Source organism: Thunnus maccoyii, chromosome 15, assembly GCF_910596095.1.
Source record: "Thunnus maccoyii chromosome 15, fThuMac1.1, whole genome shotgun sequence".
NCBI lineage: Eukaryota > Metazoa > Chordata > Actinopteri > Scombriformes > Scombridae > Thunnus > Thunnus maccoyii.
This window is the reverse complement of record NC_056547.1, coordinates 4,209,637-4,228,808: the sequence shown is the minus strand read 5'-3', so window position 1 is coordinate 4,228,808 and position 19,172 is coordinate 4,209,637. Positions and strand designations below refer to the sequence as shown.

The 19,172-nt window shown below is 37.9% G+C and overlaps 1 protein-coding gene across 2 annotated transcripts in view; it reads left to right on the top strand.

Moving 5' to 3' along the window:
• LOC121913297 (tenascin-like) overlaps positions 1 to 19,172 on the top strand; it is a 66,955-nt gene that overhangs the window by 10,721 nt on the left and 37,062 nt on the right. For both annotated transcript variants that reach the window (XM_042435975.1, XM_042435974.1), the window contains exons 5-6: positions 3,925 to 4,920; positions 10,489 to 10,604. In XM_042435975.1, the coding sequence (XP_042291909.1) occupies positions 3,925 to 4,920; positions 10,489 to 10,604 (1,112 nt within the window). The remainder of the gene's footprint in view (positions 1 to 3,924; positions 4,921 to 10,488; positions 10,605 to 19,172) is intronic.

The following is a 19,172-nucleotide window of genomic DNA, read 5'->3' as shown; positions in this document are numbered from 1 at the left end:
CACTAAATCAGATATATTGGAGCTTTCAGAAAAATCCCAGTTTCCGAGTTGTAATTGCAACTTGGATGCTGACATGAATGCTGTTTAAAAGTCAGACACTCATAACTGTGGTAATGCCAATATGACACGAACACTGCATAAGTACAGCCTTACTGAGCCACTAATAAGCTCACCATCCCATTCGTGTTCATGTTTGAGTATTTTCACCTTCATGTACCATTGATAATCAGCTTAACACATACACTTACATTTGATTACAAACAGCACATCATAGAATTTTAAATCAGTTAGAAAAACATAATAAAATTTCTCCAGGCAAGTCCAACAATCAAGAAACTGCTGCCCAGCTGATACTTTTTAGTGCAACTTGCAATTTTGTCCTGATGGTGGCATTGAAGGAAAAATCAAGGGTGCTACATAATAATTTTAAGTATATTAAAAATATAAAAACTAGGACAAAATACAATAAACAGAGAAAGAGTGGTGAAGTACATTATAGAAACACATAAATGACAGATTTGTAGACTAATAATACTGTGATTCACTCTTTAGGGAACAAGATGTCTCAGCCATTTATATTTTACCACATGGGCACTGTATCAAATAAATGCTGTTTTCAGTTTTGCAGGTAATAAAATCCTTAAGGTTCACCAAAAACAAAATCATAACAATGATCAATTATTTCATAATGTGATAAAATCACAGAGAGAGAATAAAGGACAGCAGGCGACTCCCTCCTGTTGTGTAAACAGTATGAATAAGAAGACTTGGTGACATTTCCTCACATGAATCATTGATGAGAAGTTGACAGAAACATCTTGAGTCTGACTCCAGTTCACAGTCCGTATATTTTTCCTCACATCTCATCTTTCATGTCTCTGTGTTGTAAATCTTCATAAGAGCTGGAAACAGACTCAGTCGCGTGCACATGTCTCTGTTTGAGCCATCGCATGAGTTCATATTACTTCACTGTTCTGCCTGAAGCTGCTTCCCCCATTCCACTGACTCATCCTGCATAACACACACACACACACACACACACACACACATACACACACACACACACACACACACACACACACACACACACACACACACACACACATACACACACACACACACACACACACACAGACATTCATAAAAGCATGACTTGGTGCTGCAGATTTAGCAGATGACCAAAAAAGCACTCCCAAGTTAAAGTCTGGCATTCAAAATGTTAAGAGAAAATTCTGTCCTTTACTTCTAGTCATTGCAACTTGAATTTTTGTTTTTGTTGTCTCAGATTTAGTTTTCTCTTTATATGGCTTTATTATGTGTTGTTAATTATCCCATAAAACATTTGTAAATTCTGCATTGTTTATTCTCATGTTTGCTTGCTTGCAGTCTTCTTCGCTGCGTTTTTTGGCAGAAAGGTAGAAAGTTCCACCAACAAGTAGCGTCACTGATGAATGTATCAAAGTAGTAAATTAATATAATTAATAATAAGAATAAGAATAAGAATATCTAGGGATAGCAATTGATATAAAACTGTCATGGGACTCAAACACACAAAAGGAATTTTCCGAAAAGATAACTAAACTAAACAGCAGAACAGCATCAGGATGGCATGATACATGAACAAAGCGGGGACCCCTTCGTAAAAACAATGCTCCATGATGCCATAGTGGTAAAAATGCCAGAGTACCTTTAAGTACAAAAGATGGAAGTCATTTTAACTAATTGTACTACTGTGAAGTGTAATCTGTGATGCTGTGAATGATGCTTCATATATTGTACGATAATCATGTATGTTTTCTATGTCAAATCTGAATCTTCAAAGTAAGTAGCTGCCAAATGAATGTAGTGGAATAAAAAGCACAATACTCCCCCCAAAAAATGTACTCAAGTTAAATTGTTCTTAAGTAAATGGTAAAAAATGGTAAAATACTCAAATGAAGTACCAGTACCTCCAAATTATACTTATGTTTATAACTTGAATAAATGTAGTAATTTATAATTGCATAAGTAATGTAATAAATAATATGTACATTTTTGACAGATTTATGTTACAGTCAGTCCATCACTCATATCCTCCACGAGAGTGGAGGTGACCTCAGGACTGATCACATTATTAACCTGGCACAGTCAAACCATGAGCTAACTCTATTTTAACGTGTGTGTGCCTCCTCAGCTCTCTGCCCAGTGTGATCTCAGTCCTGATCTCCTCCCAGTCCAGTTCAGCAGCTTCCCTCCACCCTGCCCTAAACAACACACACATACACGCACACACACACACAGGGGGATAATAAGTCAGAACGAGGCTTTGTTAGTCTAACTGGAGAGGATTACCTTCACCTCCCACCATGCAACCCCTGAAAAACTAAAGCAGGATGATGAAAGAAGAGTTTTGTCATGTTTAATATACTGCAACAAACCAAAGCTGGTATTACTGAAGTGTGTGGGGCAGGTCTGAGCAATCCTACCACCAGAAAAGAACCCCAAAATATGTTCAACAACATTTTTAAAGTGAAATGCCTTCTTTTTTTAACTCTTACTTTCCACACTTTCTGCACATGGCAGCTGGTGTGGTTAAGGTTACAGTCAATGTCTGTGTTCTTAATCCAGTGTGAATTGCAATCTGTAACACAAACACAAATCAGTCGTATTTTATTTTACTTTATTTTTTGTTTTTACTGAGATTTGTTCATCTTGGTAAAGAGTAACCTTCCTTTTCAAACACACTATATCAGTGCCTATAGTGCCAAAGCAACACCTGACTACACAGTATGTATGTGGTTAAGATCATTTTTTTAATCCAATCACAGGCTAAAAGGACATTCATCCAGTTACACAAAAAGTAGAGCAGAAAATTGGAAGGCTTGAGAATAAATAATATCAGTTCAGTTCAGATTTTTATTGTCACTCGAGGGGAAATTTGATTTGCAGTAGACAGTAAAAACACAGACACAACATACTAGAGGACATAGGTCATTAACCACAACAGTTACAGCAGACAACAACAACAACAACAACAACAAAAAGGATGTAACTGTTCATTAAAAGTATCAAACCATTAAAATGGTGGTCATAATAAAGTGCTGTTTAGCAGTGCAGTCTAGGTTCAGTGCAAATTAAGTGCATTTATTGCACTTGGAACAAAGGAAATTTTAAAACAATTACTTTTTACCCTGGGTTTATCTGTATCTCCGGCCCAAAGAGAGAAAAATGAATTCTCCTAAGAGCAGGAGCTGGCAAAGATTGACTGTGCCTTCTGCAAAACTTGTCTGTCATAGATATCTGCTAAAGAACACACAGCACACAGCAACTTCCTTTAGCACATATTGAAAGATATGAATAATATATCTCAAAAACAAGACAACAGCCAAGTTTCCATCCAAGTGTAGCACAAATTTTAACAGATTTTCCAGAAAAATGGCAAAATAAAATTCAAATGAATACTTGTTTCCATCCACTGCTGCTGTGTGAATATTAGGAGATAAACAGTTGGTGGTGCTATTTCTCCAGTCAGTGCCATTAAACCAGAAGAAGAGTAGCAGCAGTCAAAGCTCAAATCTTGGAAAACCATGTAGAAAACATGATGGAAATATTTAAGGAACCACACAGATCTGATGTTTTCGTCTCTTAAGTGGAAGCTTGAGTGACATTTAAGTCATATGCTTCATGTACATCATCATTTATTCACTATGTCTGTTTACATTTGCTTGCCACACAAAATTTTTTTGCGATGTTTCGAGATTTTACGAGAATTTTCCACGTTGCCACTCCGTTTTTTTTATGCTCAAATTAACAATGCACAAAAAAATGGACAGAAACACATGTTTTCTCATTAAGATCAAAAAGTTGAAGTGTTTTATCAGCTTGTAGGAGGCAAACCACCTTTAAAGACCTGTTTGATGTGTCTCTTTCCTCCCTCCCCTCCAGGTGCAGGGTGCTCCATTAAGCCAAAAATTGACGAATGTCCCAATGAGTGCAGTGACCAGGGTCGCTGCGTGGATGGCAAGTGCGTTTGCTTCCCTGGTTTCAGTGGGCTGGACTGCAGTGACTCCAACTGTCCAGGAAACTGCAACAACAACGGGAAGTGTGTGAATGGACAGTGTGTGTGCGATCCTGGCTTCACCGGTCCCAAATGCTTGCAGAGAAGCTGCCCTGACAACTGCAACAACCAGGGCAGATGTGTAAATGGTAAATGTGTGTGTGACAGTGGTTTCACAGGACCCAGTTGCTCAGACAAATCCTGTCCTGGAAACTGCAACAACAAAGGGCGCTGCGTCAACGGACAGTGTGTGTGTAATCCTGGATTCACCAGTCCGGACTGCTCAAAGAAAGCCTGTCCTAACAACTGCAACGACCGTGGAAGATGTGTGAATGGCAAATGTGTATGCAACAGCGGCTTCACCGGTGCTGACTGCTCTGAAATCTCCTGCCCCGGTAACTGCAACAACAAGGGGCGCTGTGTTAACGGACAGTGTGTTTGTGATGATGGATTCACCGGCTCGGACTGCTCTGAAAGAACGTGCCCTAATGACTGCAACAACCGTGGCAGATGTGTGAATGGTAAATGTGTGTGTGACAGTGGCTTCACCGGTGACGACTGCTCTGAGAAATCCTGCCCAGGTAACTGCAACAACAAGGGGCGCTGTGTTAACGGACAATGCGTTTGCGATGACGGTTTCGCTGGCCAGGACTGCTCCGAAAAGGCTTGTCCTAACAAGTGCAGCAACCGTGGGAAGTGCGTGAATGGGAAGTGTGTTTGCGATGTGGGCTTTGCTGGACCAGACTGTGCCGCCAAAGCTTGTCCCAATAACTGCAACAACAAAGGACGGTGTGTCAAAGGGAAGTGTGTCTGCCGGCGTGGGTTCACCGGACCAGACTGCAGCCAGTGTGAGGAGGGGATGACCGGACCCAACTGTGATACCGGTGAGTCAAATCCACCACATGGATAGTCTTCACTGTCCTGGGTGAGATATTTGTTTTCACAGTCTACACATGTTGATGTCTCCCATGAGAAATGTAATACATACAAATTACAAACAGTCATATATATACACATATATGTACATTCTATGCATGACTTCTCTTCATATATCCCCACATATACTTACACAAACAGATACACACATCTATACAGGCCCTAAACCAGGCCCTCCTCCATTTTGAAGTCCTGTGTCTGCTACCAGACAGAATTAAAGCTGGAGTGCGGGTCTTTTGTCTCCCCTTTCTGGCAGTGAGAGTAATTACAAAAACACTGTCATAGGCTCTGCCATAGCCTACTTTGTCGCTACTGTTGCGGCTGTAAAACAGTGGATAAATTGTTTTGAGCATCTCACAACGCCAGCGAAATGACTCGTTTCACTATGATTCATGCTGTCCAATAGCATTTTGAAACTCTAGAAGATCTGCATGATTAAATTATTTTATCACCATTCAAGTTAGCCAGCTTGGCCAGCGGAAGTCTGGATTTATGCATTCATTTGGCCAGCACAGGAATGTAAAACCCGACACCAGATTAAAAACTCTGGAATACTGTGAAATACAGAGATTTATCTGGCAATGATAGTCTTAATCAGTATTGTGTGAACAAGGGCTTGAATGTAACAGACGTTCATTTATATGTAAAAGTTCCACACTGCAGGTTTAATGTTAAAAGTAGAGTGAAGGTTTGATCAGTGTCATTTGAATCCTTAATCAAAACTGGTCGTCAAAGTAGTTATAGTTTGATGTAGAAATATCCATAAGTGAAACAAAGGATTTCTAACAGTTGCTCTATCCAACTATAAACCAAACTTTATGTCGAGTTCTCAAATCTCACAAACAGGAAATGCTAAATTGGATGCATTTCTATCAACTTGGATGAAGAAGAAACCAAGAAATGCATTTGTTAACATTCAGGCATACCAAAAATATCTCGACAGTTCACACTTAGTTAGTAATGTTAATGCAGCATCTTACATACTCTATGTAGCAAAGTACCTTGTGCTCTTGTGCAGCCAAATGTCCAAATATCTCTCCTCTAATTCCGCATCCTCATCTGTAACTCTGACCTGTGGCATACCCAAGTCTGTATTTTGAGTTCTATTTTGTATGCAGATGATACACATGTTTATACTACAAAATTTTAATTCAGTCATGTAAACTGAAGAATTAACATAAAAAAATGTATAATTTCTCATAGCTTTATGCTAAAGAAACAAAAGTTCTTATTTGTAGCCCCGTCAGCCTTGTCCCTAATGTGGAGGAAAGCCTGTGTATTTTGTCTTCTGTCCTGTTTTTTCCAGCTGAGTATCTTTGCTTAACTTATGTATACTAAAAGGGTCATTCACACTTATTTCATCTTGTTTAGGCTGACTCCCTTGTAACTCCCTTTTCACTTGCCTTGGCAACAAATCCCTGGATCATAGGATGGAGATCACTTGACCACCATGTCTGCTAAAAGGTCTCATGTGACACCTGTCTTGATTTCTTTATATTGGCTCTATATCATAATCCAATAAGAAATAATCCAATAAGATCCAATAAGATTCTTGTGATGACCTTTACAGCTGTATGCGGTCAGGCACCAAACTATTTTAGCCCTGTATCACGATTAAGTCACTGAGATCCAGAGCCAAAACTAAATACTGTATCATTGTGTCTTTAAGGTTGTGACTGCTAAACTTAGTTATTAAGTTATCCAAGACAGGTGAATCAAAATGTCCTATAAATACACTTTATGTGAGATAAGTTCACCCCCCCCCCCCCCCCCCCCCCCCCCAAAAAAAAACAAACTATGCAGTTTCAAGCTTTGCAAATCTTGCTTTTACTTCAAAACCATCATCAGGAGCAGGTAAAGGTATCAGGAAATAACAGCTAGCAGGTTTGCCAGCTGAGTCAAAGACCATGTAGCGAGCTGGAATTTAGCCTGTAAAACCACCAGTTTCTTCCACTTTTGCCTTTTTTGAAATATCCCTTTCTAGCATCACATTTTTTCCCCCCATGTGGGTTAATGGTTTATAACTTTATTGAGAACACTTTATATGTTTGGTACAGTATGTTAGCAGAGCCTGCATATATATTCCCATATAGTATAATCATTGTAATATGCTTGAGCATAAAACAATCAAAAAAACAGAAAGTCTGTCATTTCTGGTAGGTTTGTGTTACGGATGACGATTCGGATCACCACTTTTCAAATTCTTTGCTTTGAAACTGAATCACTTGTTGGGTCAGTCATGGTGAGTGTTTGTCGTGATTTATTCAACAGCTGCATTTCCATCTCAAATATCTTGTTATTTCTTCCCTGACAAACACTTTCAGTATTAAGGAAATTTCCATTTGCTTTGCTAATCATCATTATTTGCAGAATCAGTCACGTTGCTTTCCTCTTCAGACTGTTTTGTTGTTGTTTTTGTTGACATTGTTGTTGCCAGGCTACGTTAGCGTATTAGCCTGTCAGTTTGGATCTGGTTCAAGCTGCAGGGATTCCAGTGACAGAACTGTTTCATTAACAGAGCAGCAAGATCCAGACCTGCTGCCCATAAATCACCCTGCTGAGTAATGTTTTTCTGTGCGGTCTGTGGCTGACGCATGATAGGCATGTGTGTTAAGTGTTTTCTCAACTTTAACCAACCACTGATTGGAGTGGATGGTGGGGTGTCCCACAATCTGGAGTCCCACAGAGGAAGACACAGTGAAATAAATGGGCAGGATGTTTCCAGACACCTGTTTTTATGCACATTTAGAATTGTGTAAAAATATCTGAATGGAGACTCCAGAGATTCAAACAAACTGCCAAAAAAATGGTATGCCTGGCAGAGGTGAAAAAATGGGCATATTGAAAAAGATAACATTCTCTAAAGGCTGACATGCTAGCAGCATGTTCATAAATGAAGTTGACATTTTTGTTTTTTCATAAAATATCTCAAATTATTGGATGGATTGCCATGACATCATGGTTCATACATTAATTTACTCATCAAGATGAATTTTAATAACCTTAAGCATGATCGCCATCAAGTGCATTTTTAAGATGGGACTTGTTTTAAAATGAGTCACCTGGAAACATTAAAAAGTCAGCTACATTTTTATCCCCCTCATGGAGCTAATTTTCAGTGTTGCCAACTTACCAACTTTCCTACTAGATTTGGCAACTTTTAAGACAACTTTAGCAATGTTTTCCAAAAAAGCATCTAGCAAAAAAACTACTTTCAATTGAAAATAGTTTGCAACCCTGTTAATTTCAGCTGGCAAGATTGACAGTCGCTGGCTAGAAATGATCAAAAATTGATCATCAAATCCAGAATTATCTGCCACCATTCATCATTGTAAACTGCTTATGTTGCAGTGCTAGACTGTAACAACAACAGTAATATAGCAACAGTAGGCTAAGTAAGGAAAGCAAGGCTTGGGGAAAGGTGAATTGAATCGCCACCATGTTTAAATTTCCTAATTGTTGAACATCCAACAGGTTGCTATAATTACCAAATTTACAGAAAAAATATGTGAATGTGTAAAATATCAAAGATAATAAGAATTTGAGCTCTATGTATCCTTAATGGCCCTGACTACAGTCTCCCTGAGAGAACAAAACCTAATAAAAGTAATAATTGAGTGGGAAGCATCTTTAAAATGCTTTTATTTTGTTGTTGCTGCTGCTGTTTTGATTTTGAATCCTATTTCAACCTCTTGGGAGTCTTCCCATAAAAGTAGTGGATTGGAAAAAAACTGAGTTTGTGTTTTCTTTATCTGTCATTTTCATGAAATTTTTGTAAATGTTGTGTTTCTAAATGCACCTGTATGTATGTATGTGTGTGTTTGGTACTCAGCCACAAGGTTTACATGTCTGTTTCTTTCTTAGTGTAATGTGTGTTTGAAGTGCATGTTGGATTTTGGTAATTGCTAACGGGAACATGATGTCATGTTCACAGTTACCCACTGAGCAGTGAATTTTTCAGCTCTAATTTTATGAGAGACTTGTGCAGTAAAACAAATCTGTGAATTATTATCGCATATGCCTTCACTGTGTGCAGTCATACATCAGCTGTCGACTCTGCCAGGCTGAGAGCTTTGTGTTGCCAGCTTCATGTTTCTACGTGTGGTTTAACGAAGTGCAGTTTATGTAGAGGAGTGATGCATATGCAATGTTGAGAACATGAAAGATAATATGACCGATCCTCATCTTCATATTTGTATTTTTTGTAAAGAACCAGACTAGCTGTTTCCCCTGTTTCCAGTCTTTGTGCTAAGCTAAGCTAACCGCCTGCATGCTTTAGATTCATATTTACTTTACAGATATTAGAGTGACATTGATCTTCTCATCTTACTCTCAGCAAGGTGAATACATGCAGTATATTTCCCAGATATGTATGAACTAACCACAGACACTCACCTCTGCCATGGACTCAGCACATCTTGGCCATCTTTGTCAAACAACACAACATACTAACAACATACCAAGTATGGTTATGTTAGATTGGATGTTTAGATATTTACATTGCAATTACATTGTGTTACCACTGTCACCAAGGTTTTGAATTAGGTCTTTCTCTTCTTTTTTTTTGACTGCTGGAACAGAAACAGGAAATTCTGGTTTTACTTGGCTCTCTATAGGCAATCATTGAAGACATGTTAATCAAAATATTGCCTTACTTATTGTCCATAATTATTTAATTTTGCACATACTGACAGATTAAACTTAATAACTTATAATCAGGGGCATCATGTAGTCAGTTTTTTGAGGGGTTTCACAGTTTCACAATGTTAATACTCACACCAAACTAAGTTGTTACCAGTAAGCATTGCCAGGTCAGTGTGACAAAAGTAGCACAATGGCCAGTCAAAACAAGCCCAATACCAGAACTCATAATATGCCTCTACCAAAACGTATACACTGCTTTTAAAATCCAACAGTATTGCTATCATTGCCAAATATATGGTAATATCTAACAAGTAACACCATAAATGTTTAGCATGCCAGCATTAAAAGCAGTTTCCCAGAGATGAGATCGAGAGGCAGGCAGCAGAGAGCATTACAGCATGTCGTGTGTGTACTTGGATGGCGTGTTGGCATGTATGTACCTGCTGATCTACAGTCAGTTTGGTAGAATTTGGGTATAATTAAATTATTTCATTTGAAATATGGATTTTTCTTTATAGATATTATTCATCCACCCAACCAGTAGACAAGAAAATTCAACACTTCAAAAGTAGCCCAATTCCACAGGAAAACCGCAGACCTGGCAACCCTGATGAGCTCTGCTGATACTGCGTAGAGTTTTCTAGCTGGAAGGAACCAAGTAGCCTGAACTGAGAGGGGGGACTGTGTACAGCAGGCAGAGTTAAATACCAATAAAAACACACAGAAAAGAGACTTTCTTCATATACTATATTATTAAGGTTAAAAAACAATTATTGTGAGTTTCTAAAAGCATCCACTCTAAAGTTTGGGCACACTGCTTATAATGTCTCTGTCTCTTTGTCTTTTGACTTTCTCTCTCTTTCTCTCTGCAGTCATGTCAGGGGTTTCCCAGCTGAGCACCAAAGCGATCACAGACACATCCGTCACTCTGCTCTGGACCCCACCTCCCATCCAGTATGATGCCTACCACATCACCTTTACCAGCCAGGTACAGTAATCTAAACATTTGACTCTTGTCTTTCCACTTACATGAAATCATGACATAGCATACAGCTTCAGAATAAACAAAACGTTTTCACATCAGGTTATCATCTCTATAAATCCATGTCTGTTCATGTGTTTGCATTTTTGTCATTTCTATACGTTGCATTCAGTTTGAACACATCTGTAGGCCTTTTTTGATCAGATGATAAGGTCCAGAAGGGTAGTCAGCTCTTGAATTTAATAGGCTATATGGTCCATATGTGGGCTAAAAGTGTCCTGGTTCTGAAAGTCAGTACTTGATGTAAAAACAACGCCGGTTGACTCATAAAAACACGGAAGCCAAGACGGACACTGACATTATAAAAAAGCAAACAAATGTCTTTCCAAGGAAGGTTCAAATTTTCCCTGCAAGATGTCATTTAGCTTTTAATGTCTTTTCCTGTAGATGACGGCAGGTGTTTCCATCTACCTGCTTTTATGCTCTTTTTCAATTTGTGCATAAAAAATCCTGAGTGGAAAAGTAAAAAGTTTTTACACTTGTCAGAGGTGTAAAATTAGTAAATATTAGTAAATACAGATTTAGTGAATAAATGATGACACACATGAAGCACTTGACTTAAACATCAATGAAGGGCTGAAAACATCAGATCTGTGTAGAGCAATGAGGAGACTGTAAAGTTCCTCAAATTAATACATGAAACAAACAGAAATGTCATATTTTCATCACATTTTCCACATGGTTTTCTATCATTTGAGCTTTGACTGCTGCTCTTTTAATGACGTCATCTCGTTGTGTCCTCTTCTTCTACTATCTCCTGATATTCAAACAACAGTAGTAGATGGAAACAAGCATTATTTCACATGTTCTTTTGCCAATTTTTCTGGAAATTCGGTCAAAATGTGTGCTACATTTGAATGGAAACTTGGCTTCTTTGTCTTTCTGCCATTCATTTTGATGTATTTTTAAGGGGCCAAAAACACTTGTGCACTCACACTACTGTACTTAATATACACAAGATGTTATGTAATAAGAATAATTGTGTAAATGTTCATTAACACCTCACTTTTTAGAAAGATTTAAAAAAGAAAAAACAAAATTACAGTAGAGTTAAACATCCTACATTAAAGGATAATACATAAACAATAAAGGAGAGCCCAAAAAATGAATTTTAAGATCTTATTTAAAAGCCTGAACTGCACAGCCAGGTTTCGCCCAAAGTTCAAAAGTCTTTATTCGAAAGATGTGACTTCAGATCCACATAAAGACCAGAACTTTCATCTAAATTCAGGCGCTGATCCAGTTTTAATTTTACAATCTACAGGACAACAGAGAGGCAGACAAACACACAAACAAATGCATTTCTTAAGATGATTTAGACAGCAGATGTATTTGCCAGCAGATGTGGCACAGCACCAAAACGACCAGAAGTTTGTTCTCACAGAGTCCTTGCTGTCCCAGAGTCCAGGTCACTGAGGGGCGAAATTCTCATCTGCCAAATCATGTTGAGAACATGGAGAAGCATGCATGACAGCCTACTTAAAACTGTGCTTGAGATTTGCACAAGACCCTCAGGGAGTTTCAAAGAATGACAGATGAGCTCTGCAGATAGAATCATGAAAAAGTTGTGCATCACCTTAAACAACCTCTACTCCCTCAAATGATTAAAGGAAAACAATCTGACTTTTGACATTTAGATAATAAGTCCAGAATTCTTCTTCAGGGATCTTTTCATCAAGTTGCAAGAAAATGACAAACATATTTCATAGATAAAATAAATCCTGTGTTTGGATCAGGGTTTTATTTAGAGTGGCAGCACCATATTCTTTATTTTATCTTCCATGACAACAAGAGTGAAAACTGTCCATGAAATTTCGTCAAAGTCCTTGAAAAGATGGCAGCTCCAGCAATTATTTCCGACACAAATATTGATTATAAAAGCACTTTTAGGAAGATGGTGTCTGAGGATTTTCACTGCTCCTTTAAAGGATAAAGCTGGCGATTTTATCTTTTTATCCTTGTTAACAAATCTGGAGCCAATGTTTGGAGCCAAACCAACAATGACCTGATCTACTAACAAGTATTGTGTGTGTATCCAAAGCCTGATATATCTTAGTCCTCTGCGCCTTGGGAGAGTAGTTCTGCGTAAGATATAACAAATGTCACAACCTCCTGACTTTGTACTAAAGTTCTTTGAGAAAAGTACAATGTAGTACAAAGTCAAGAAGTTGTGACTCTCTGGAGACTGAAAACGTGATCACTGTTATTAGTCTTTGGAGCCATTTCTAAACAAACTAACGTGACCAAACTCTTCATAATGAAGGAACACCCAGTGCAGTGGTGTGGCTCACTGACATGTTTTTAATGGTTTTTGGACAACAACAGAGGTTTATGGCATAGAGGAATAAGATATCTCAGACTTTGGATACACACACTCAGTTCATTGTGGGTTTGGCTCTGCAAATGAGATTTATTGACAATAAGAAAAATATAGAGAATCGCCCGTCTTATCCTTTTAAAGCCAAAACTTGATACACCAATTTGTGTTGAAATAATCTTTTTATCATAAAACTAAAGATATAATAGTGACACAAAGGTAAGTTACAATATATGATGCCAGTGTTTCAGTCTTGCAAAATGTGTAGGTTTGGAATAATATATAATAGAGGACTCTACCAAAACACTATTATTGTTTTTTTTAATATTTTCCCTGAACACACTTGTAGAAAATTTAAGGTGCAATCTCTGTTTTTAGAGGCTTTTGGTATAGAAACACACATTTCACTAAAAACGAATTAAATAAAATGCTAGTAATCAGTAAAAGGCACTGATGTTAAGCCAAAATCTCCAATAATGTCAGAATAATGCAGTCACTAATGTTAAAACTAAAGTATACATTGCTGGATCAATTTCTAACATCATCAGTGAAGGATCGACATATTTTTCATCCTTATAGGAAAAAAATCTTGGAGGAAACATGAAAAAAGAGATGTAATTTCCCAAATTTAAAACTGAATATTGGCACAAATTATGTCCAGTCTCCATACAATTCATAAAACTTGGTGTAAAATGATTTTAAGCCCTTGGACGATGGTAAAACTGCACAGGTGCTGGGGTTTTAGCTTTTTATTCGGTGGGAAAATTCACCATGACAGAAAAAGAACAGTCTGACATTTCCATGATGGATCATAGATGTATGAAATTGACCTAAAGTCTCAGAGGACATATCCGGGTACCACAACCATAAATCACAGCAGGATTCACAGACTTGGCACACTGGATGTTGTTTTTAAGGGCAAAGTGCCTTTCCATGTTTACATGACTAATTCACCACAAACACATAAGAAACAGATAAGAAAACATAGAGAACAAAATAAATGAGTTGTGATGTATCACCGAGGGAGTAAATCATTTCCCTGGTAAATCCAGTTAAAAAAAAAAATAAAATAAAATAAAATAATAATAATAATAATAATAATAATAATAATAATAATAAATCAATCAAGGGTCCAAAACTGAGATCTGTACAGCAAAACCTCTTTCCAGGCTCATTTCATGACAAACTATAAAACACTATAACTAAAAACCTATAAAACATATAATACACTATAAAATCTGCTGTTAAATTCTAAGTACCCTCCAGGGAGTCTCAAGATGGCAACAACATATTCTTCTATTCCACAGAAAAGAATATTGACTACTTGTGGTGATGAAAATACCAAGTCTAAAATATCCTCACTGTGTGTGTGTGTGTGTGTGTGTGTATTTATAATTTTCCTTTCATTATCGAAACTGTTTTTTTAAGGTTTTTCCTCTGCTCTGTGGAAGCCAACAGCATCAAATGTTTCAAAAACACACCTGAATACAGTTTCAGCTGTAAAATTTAAATGCCTGAAGAGAGCACGAAAAATGTAAGAAAAAACAAATGAATAAAAAAGGAAAACAACTAGCACATCTTAAATTTGAAGAAACTGTTTGTTCAATGCACTTGTCACCTGCTTTTTCAGTTTTGTAAATCTCTGTGTTGTCTGCATAATTGTGGTAAGATATTTTGTTGTTTTCCATAATATGAGCAAGTGGGAGCATTAAATGTTGAACAGAAGAGGCCCCAGAATGGAGCCTTGGGGAACTCCATATGTCACTTTTGTACACTCAGATGTATAATTACAAATCAACACAAAGCAGACCGTCTTTTAAGTATAATTCAAAACAGCTTTACACCATGCCAGAAAGTTCTACCTAGCTCTCTAATCAGTATGGTGGTATGTTTTGGTGACAAACATATCACCATAGCCAACGCTATGTCATAGCGTTGGCTGCAACAGGCAGCTGTTTTCAGAGGAAAAGCTCTAAAAACCCACTGTACCTGTACTACCTGCTCAACAGTGGATCATATAAATCGTAATTTAAAATTTCAAGTATTTCAAATGTGAAAAAACCCAAGGGCTAACATGTTAAACGCTTATTTCCAGCATGGTCCCAAAATGTTAAAAGACAAACACAAAGAAGCACAAGACATTCAACATAGAACTAAACAATAATATCCTGAAATCCATCATTACCACAATTTAAATAAATAATAATAATAACACCCACATCAAAATGCCAAAGTACAAGAACAACAATTTGATGGCTAAAGTGTAACCTTATTACACAAATAAGCCAGACTTCTATAAGTCCTTTTCATTTTTAACAGCTGGATGTGTAAAATATCTGAAACCCACATGTATGTTCATTTTTCACTTGTGAAATGATGTTCCACATGTGAAAAATGTGAAATGTTTGTGATAAATTCACATTTTGTATTACTATTATTATTTTGTGAGGTGAGTCTTGTTTGAACTGTGTTCTCTTTTAAATTTTTTGAATTTCTTGGGAAATATGTAATAAATGAAGTGAAGCCTGTGAATTAGTTCAGGCAGCACAACTCAAGTCGCAGTTCCACTCACATGCCATACTCCCCTCACTGCAACATACTGTATATACAACACACCCTCATAATCATGGCACATACTTAAGTCGCCAGTGCTTTGTTCACACTTTGCTACATGCCTGCTGCCACACTGCTCACACTACTTATGCCGACACTGTCATAGCATTTCAAAAGCCCCACCTCCACCCCAGGATCCATTCCATTCTTCCGACCACTCAAAGCACTTTTACACTACAAATCACATTCACCCATTCACGCACTGAATGGGTACAGGGGCTACCATGCCCATCAGAGGAAACTAACCATTCACACACATTCATACACTGATGGCACAGCCATCAGGAGCAATTTGGGGTTAAGTATCTTGCCCAAGGACACATTGGCATGTGGACTGGAGGAGCCAGGAATCAAACCGCCGATCTACTGATTAGTGGACAACCCGCTCTACCTCCTGAGCCACAGCCACCCCCAAAAGTCACACATACTGTACATAACAAGGAGGTGAAATTACATCTATGCAATATATAAACAATAAAAGGAAAATTCAATAAAATCATAAAATTTGAAAAAAGAAGCTCAACATAAAAAGTAGTCAGGTTCAAAAGCCACTACAAAAAGGAAAACTAGAGCTGCTCGCAGCAAACATCGACATTGGAGTCATTATCAAGCAGATTTAGAGGCTAAACACAGAATAATCTGAGTTTAAAATAACCCACAAAACAAATTTATATGTATTAGGTGGAATCTACTACAAACATCCTGATGTTAATAATATTTCAAAATGGTTCAGCTCAACATTAAACTGTTCTCAACTGTGCTCAATAGTCAATATAATAATACCTACTGCCAAAACATGATCACACTGCAAACAGACTGCTGTTGACTCCGACTGGAGGAAACAGGTTTATATAAGACTGATTTTACAGCATGTTTACAGTGAGGGGAGCAGGTTCAGGTGGAGGGAGGGCTGTAGTGAGCTTTTTGCAGTAATAAAAACACCTTTGAAGTTCTTTATAATATTATGAACAGTGTTGACTAAAAGGTTTCTGTCTGGTGTCCCATAAATCATCTCCACTCGGACTAAAAAGTTAGAAAACAAGCTGTATGTTTGACTGTTACCAGAAGATTATTAGATTCATTTTGGCATTTTGTTCAAGCATGAAACAGACTGAAGCTGTGTGAGTGTCTGAAACCATGTGAGAGACTCTAACACCTCATCTTCTTCAGGAATGATGTTCCTGGATCATTCCTCTCAAACCTCTCACAGGAACCTTAAAAGATCATTCGAGTGTGGGTGTGTCATTAGCAACACAAACAGCAGCGAACAGAGTCGCGTCAGATCATCTGTTGCACTGGTTGTGTTGGAGAAACATAAACTGCAACGTAGCAACAGTCTTTGTAAGAGGAATATGATCACTCATTTCCTGTGAGTAGCAGGTTTGTGACTAAACTCCGTTAGTTAAACTCATTGTGGCATGTAATGAACATTACGGCCTGAGAGGGCTGCTGGAAGAGCACGTTGTTGCTCATTACAATATAATAACAATAACAAAAATCTTTATTTATATAGCAGTTTTCTTAAAGTTGCAAAGTGCTTTATAGAAAAATAAAAACAAACAGAAATCATAAAACATGCATCAACGCTGCAGAAAAGGCATCAATTTGATCATGTGATCACATCTCAGCTCTACTACAACCCCCCTTTTCCAACAGCTGTTTTTATAAAAAAGATTGTTTTTGTAAAAAACACACTTTCACACTCGTTAAACTGTAGGGAAAGTTTCCCTGAGATACTATTAATCCCAGGCAACCATGAAATTACGTTCAGCTGTCAGAGTCCTGCATCTTGTAAACGCCCCATCCATCCCGACCTCCTCCCACCAACTTCAGAGTGATTATATAAATGTAGCTTCATTCGAAAAAACGTTACCTGTGCACATAATCCAGGCAGAGATAATGTTTGCTGACGCAACGTAATTGGGAAAACAATTTAGCAGTACATAAACATATCTGAACATTTCTAGCAGACAGTGAGAAGAGAGTCCTCGTCCGTGAAGACTTTTCTCTCGTAAAAGTGAAATAATATCATTAAAGCAAAACGTAAATCTCACATTCCCTTTCCTGTCAGACTGTTGGAAGCAGTCAAAATTATTTTCTCTAACGGGCTGTTTGGCTCCTCATCGTCTGTGACAGCAGTCATTCTTGGCTGCTTGACAGACTATTGAGTCAGAAGACAGTTTCGACTTGTTTTCACTCGTCATGAATTTATTTCTTCCATGGCAGAAAAACACGTGACATGAGCCTTCAGAAACTCATGCAGGTCAAACTGAGCTAACCAAACACTATAAAAAGACTGGAAGAAATTTGTTAGCCTAGCAACGTTAAGGCTACAGCAACCCATAATGCAACACTCTCTGTAGGAGCTGCTTTTACAGCGGTACTCTCTCCATTCCAAAAGAATATCTGATGTTTTGAAATCGTAATTATCTCGTCCTTGAATAATAGATGACTCCCACTTTTTTAAATGTAATTTTGAAAATAAAATATCATCTTATATTTGGGCCAATATGATATTATTCCACGCGGAGTATTTTTATGTCCTAAAACATGTCTGGAGGGGAACTTTTTTTTAGTGCCACTATTGGTAAGAATGACTAAATGATCAATATGTCATTCACTCTCCATAGGTTTCGTATTGTGAGGTGTAAAAGACATTGAAAATTTTATGGGTCACTGACATTATTTAGTTTGTCTGTTTAGTTTGAGAGGATGTTGTTTAAATCTCTGGATGTTTACAAGTTGAAATGTTATGATGTGGGCAAACCTCAATGTCAACATAGTATTTAGTTATTGATTATCAAGCACACCTCAGATATACAAAGTTCATTTTGTACAGTAGATCACAAAATATTACTTATTGCTCCTTTAAACTGGTAACCTCGGCTTCACTTGTTCATCAGGACTGTCTGTTCACAAACATATGTGATCAATCTAGAGCATAAGACATTAAAGAAGTGGAAAATTACTAATTGCATTGGTATTTGTGAGGGCCGTGTTCGCGGTGAGCGAGAGAGAGAGAGAGCGGGCCGCTGAACAAAGAAAATACTCTGAACCTCACTTTCTGAAAAACTGTCAAAATCAAAACGGTCACTGAGATGAAAAGAAACCAGTTCACTGCTTTAGATTACACAGACACACATACACATGTCCTGGCTTTCTCTCAAACATGTTTTCCCAAACACACACACACACACACACACACACACACACACGGTTACAGTGATCACCTCGGTCCCCGCACTGTAATTTTTTTTAGACAAAACAGAGCCATGATCGGCCCGCAGTGACATCATCAGGGGGATTAAGCCTCAGCAATGACTGAGAGAGGTTTGGATCGCAGTAAAAAAAACTCCAGGAAATATCCACAGCTGGCCAAAACAGGAGAGAGAGAGAGAGAGAAAAGATGATGGGTGGATGGATGGAGGAGAGATAGTTAGAGATGGAGGAAGTGATGGAGTGATGCCTGAAAAGTCCTGCAGAGGGAATAAAACTGGACCTGATGAGAGGATGTGTTGAGAACAAGTCAACTCATCTTTATGACCCCACAGAGAGGAAGAATACTCTGAGTGAGGTCTGTGTGA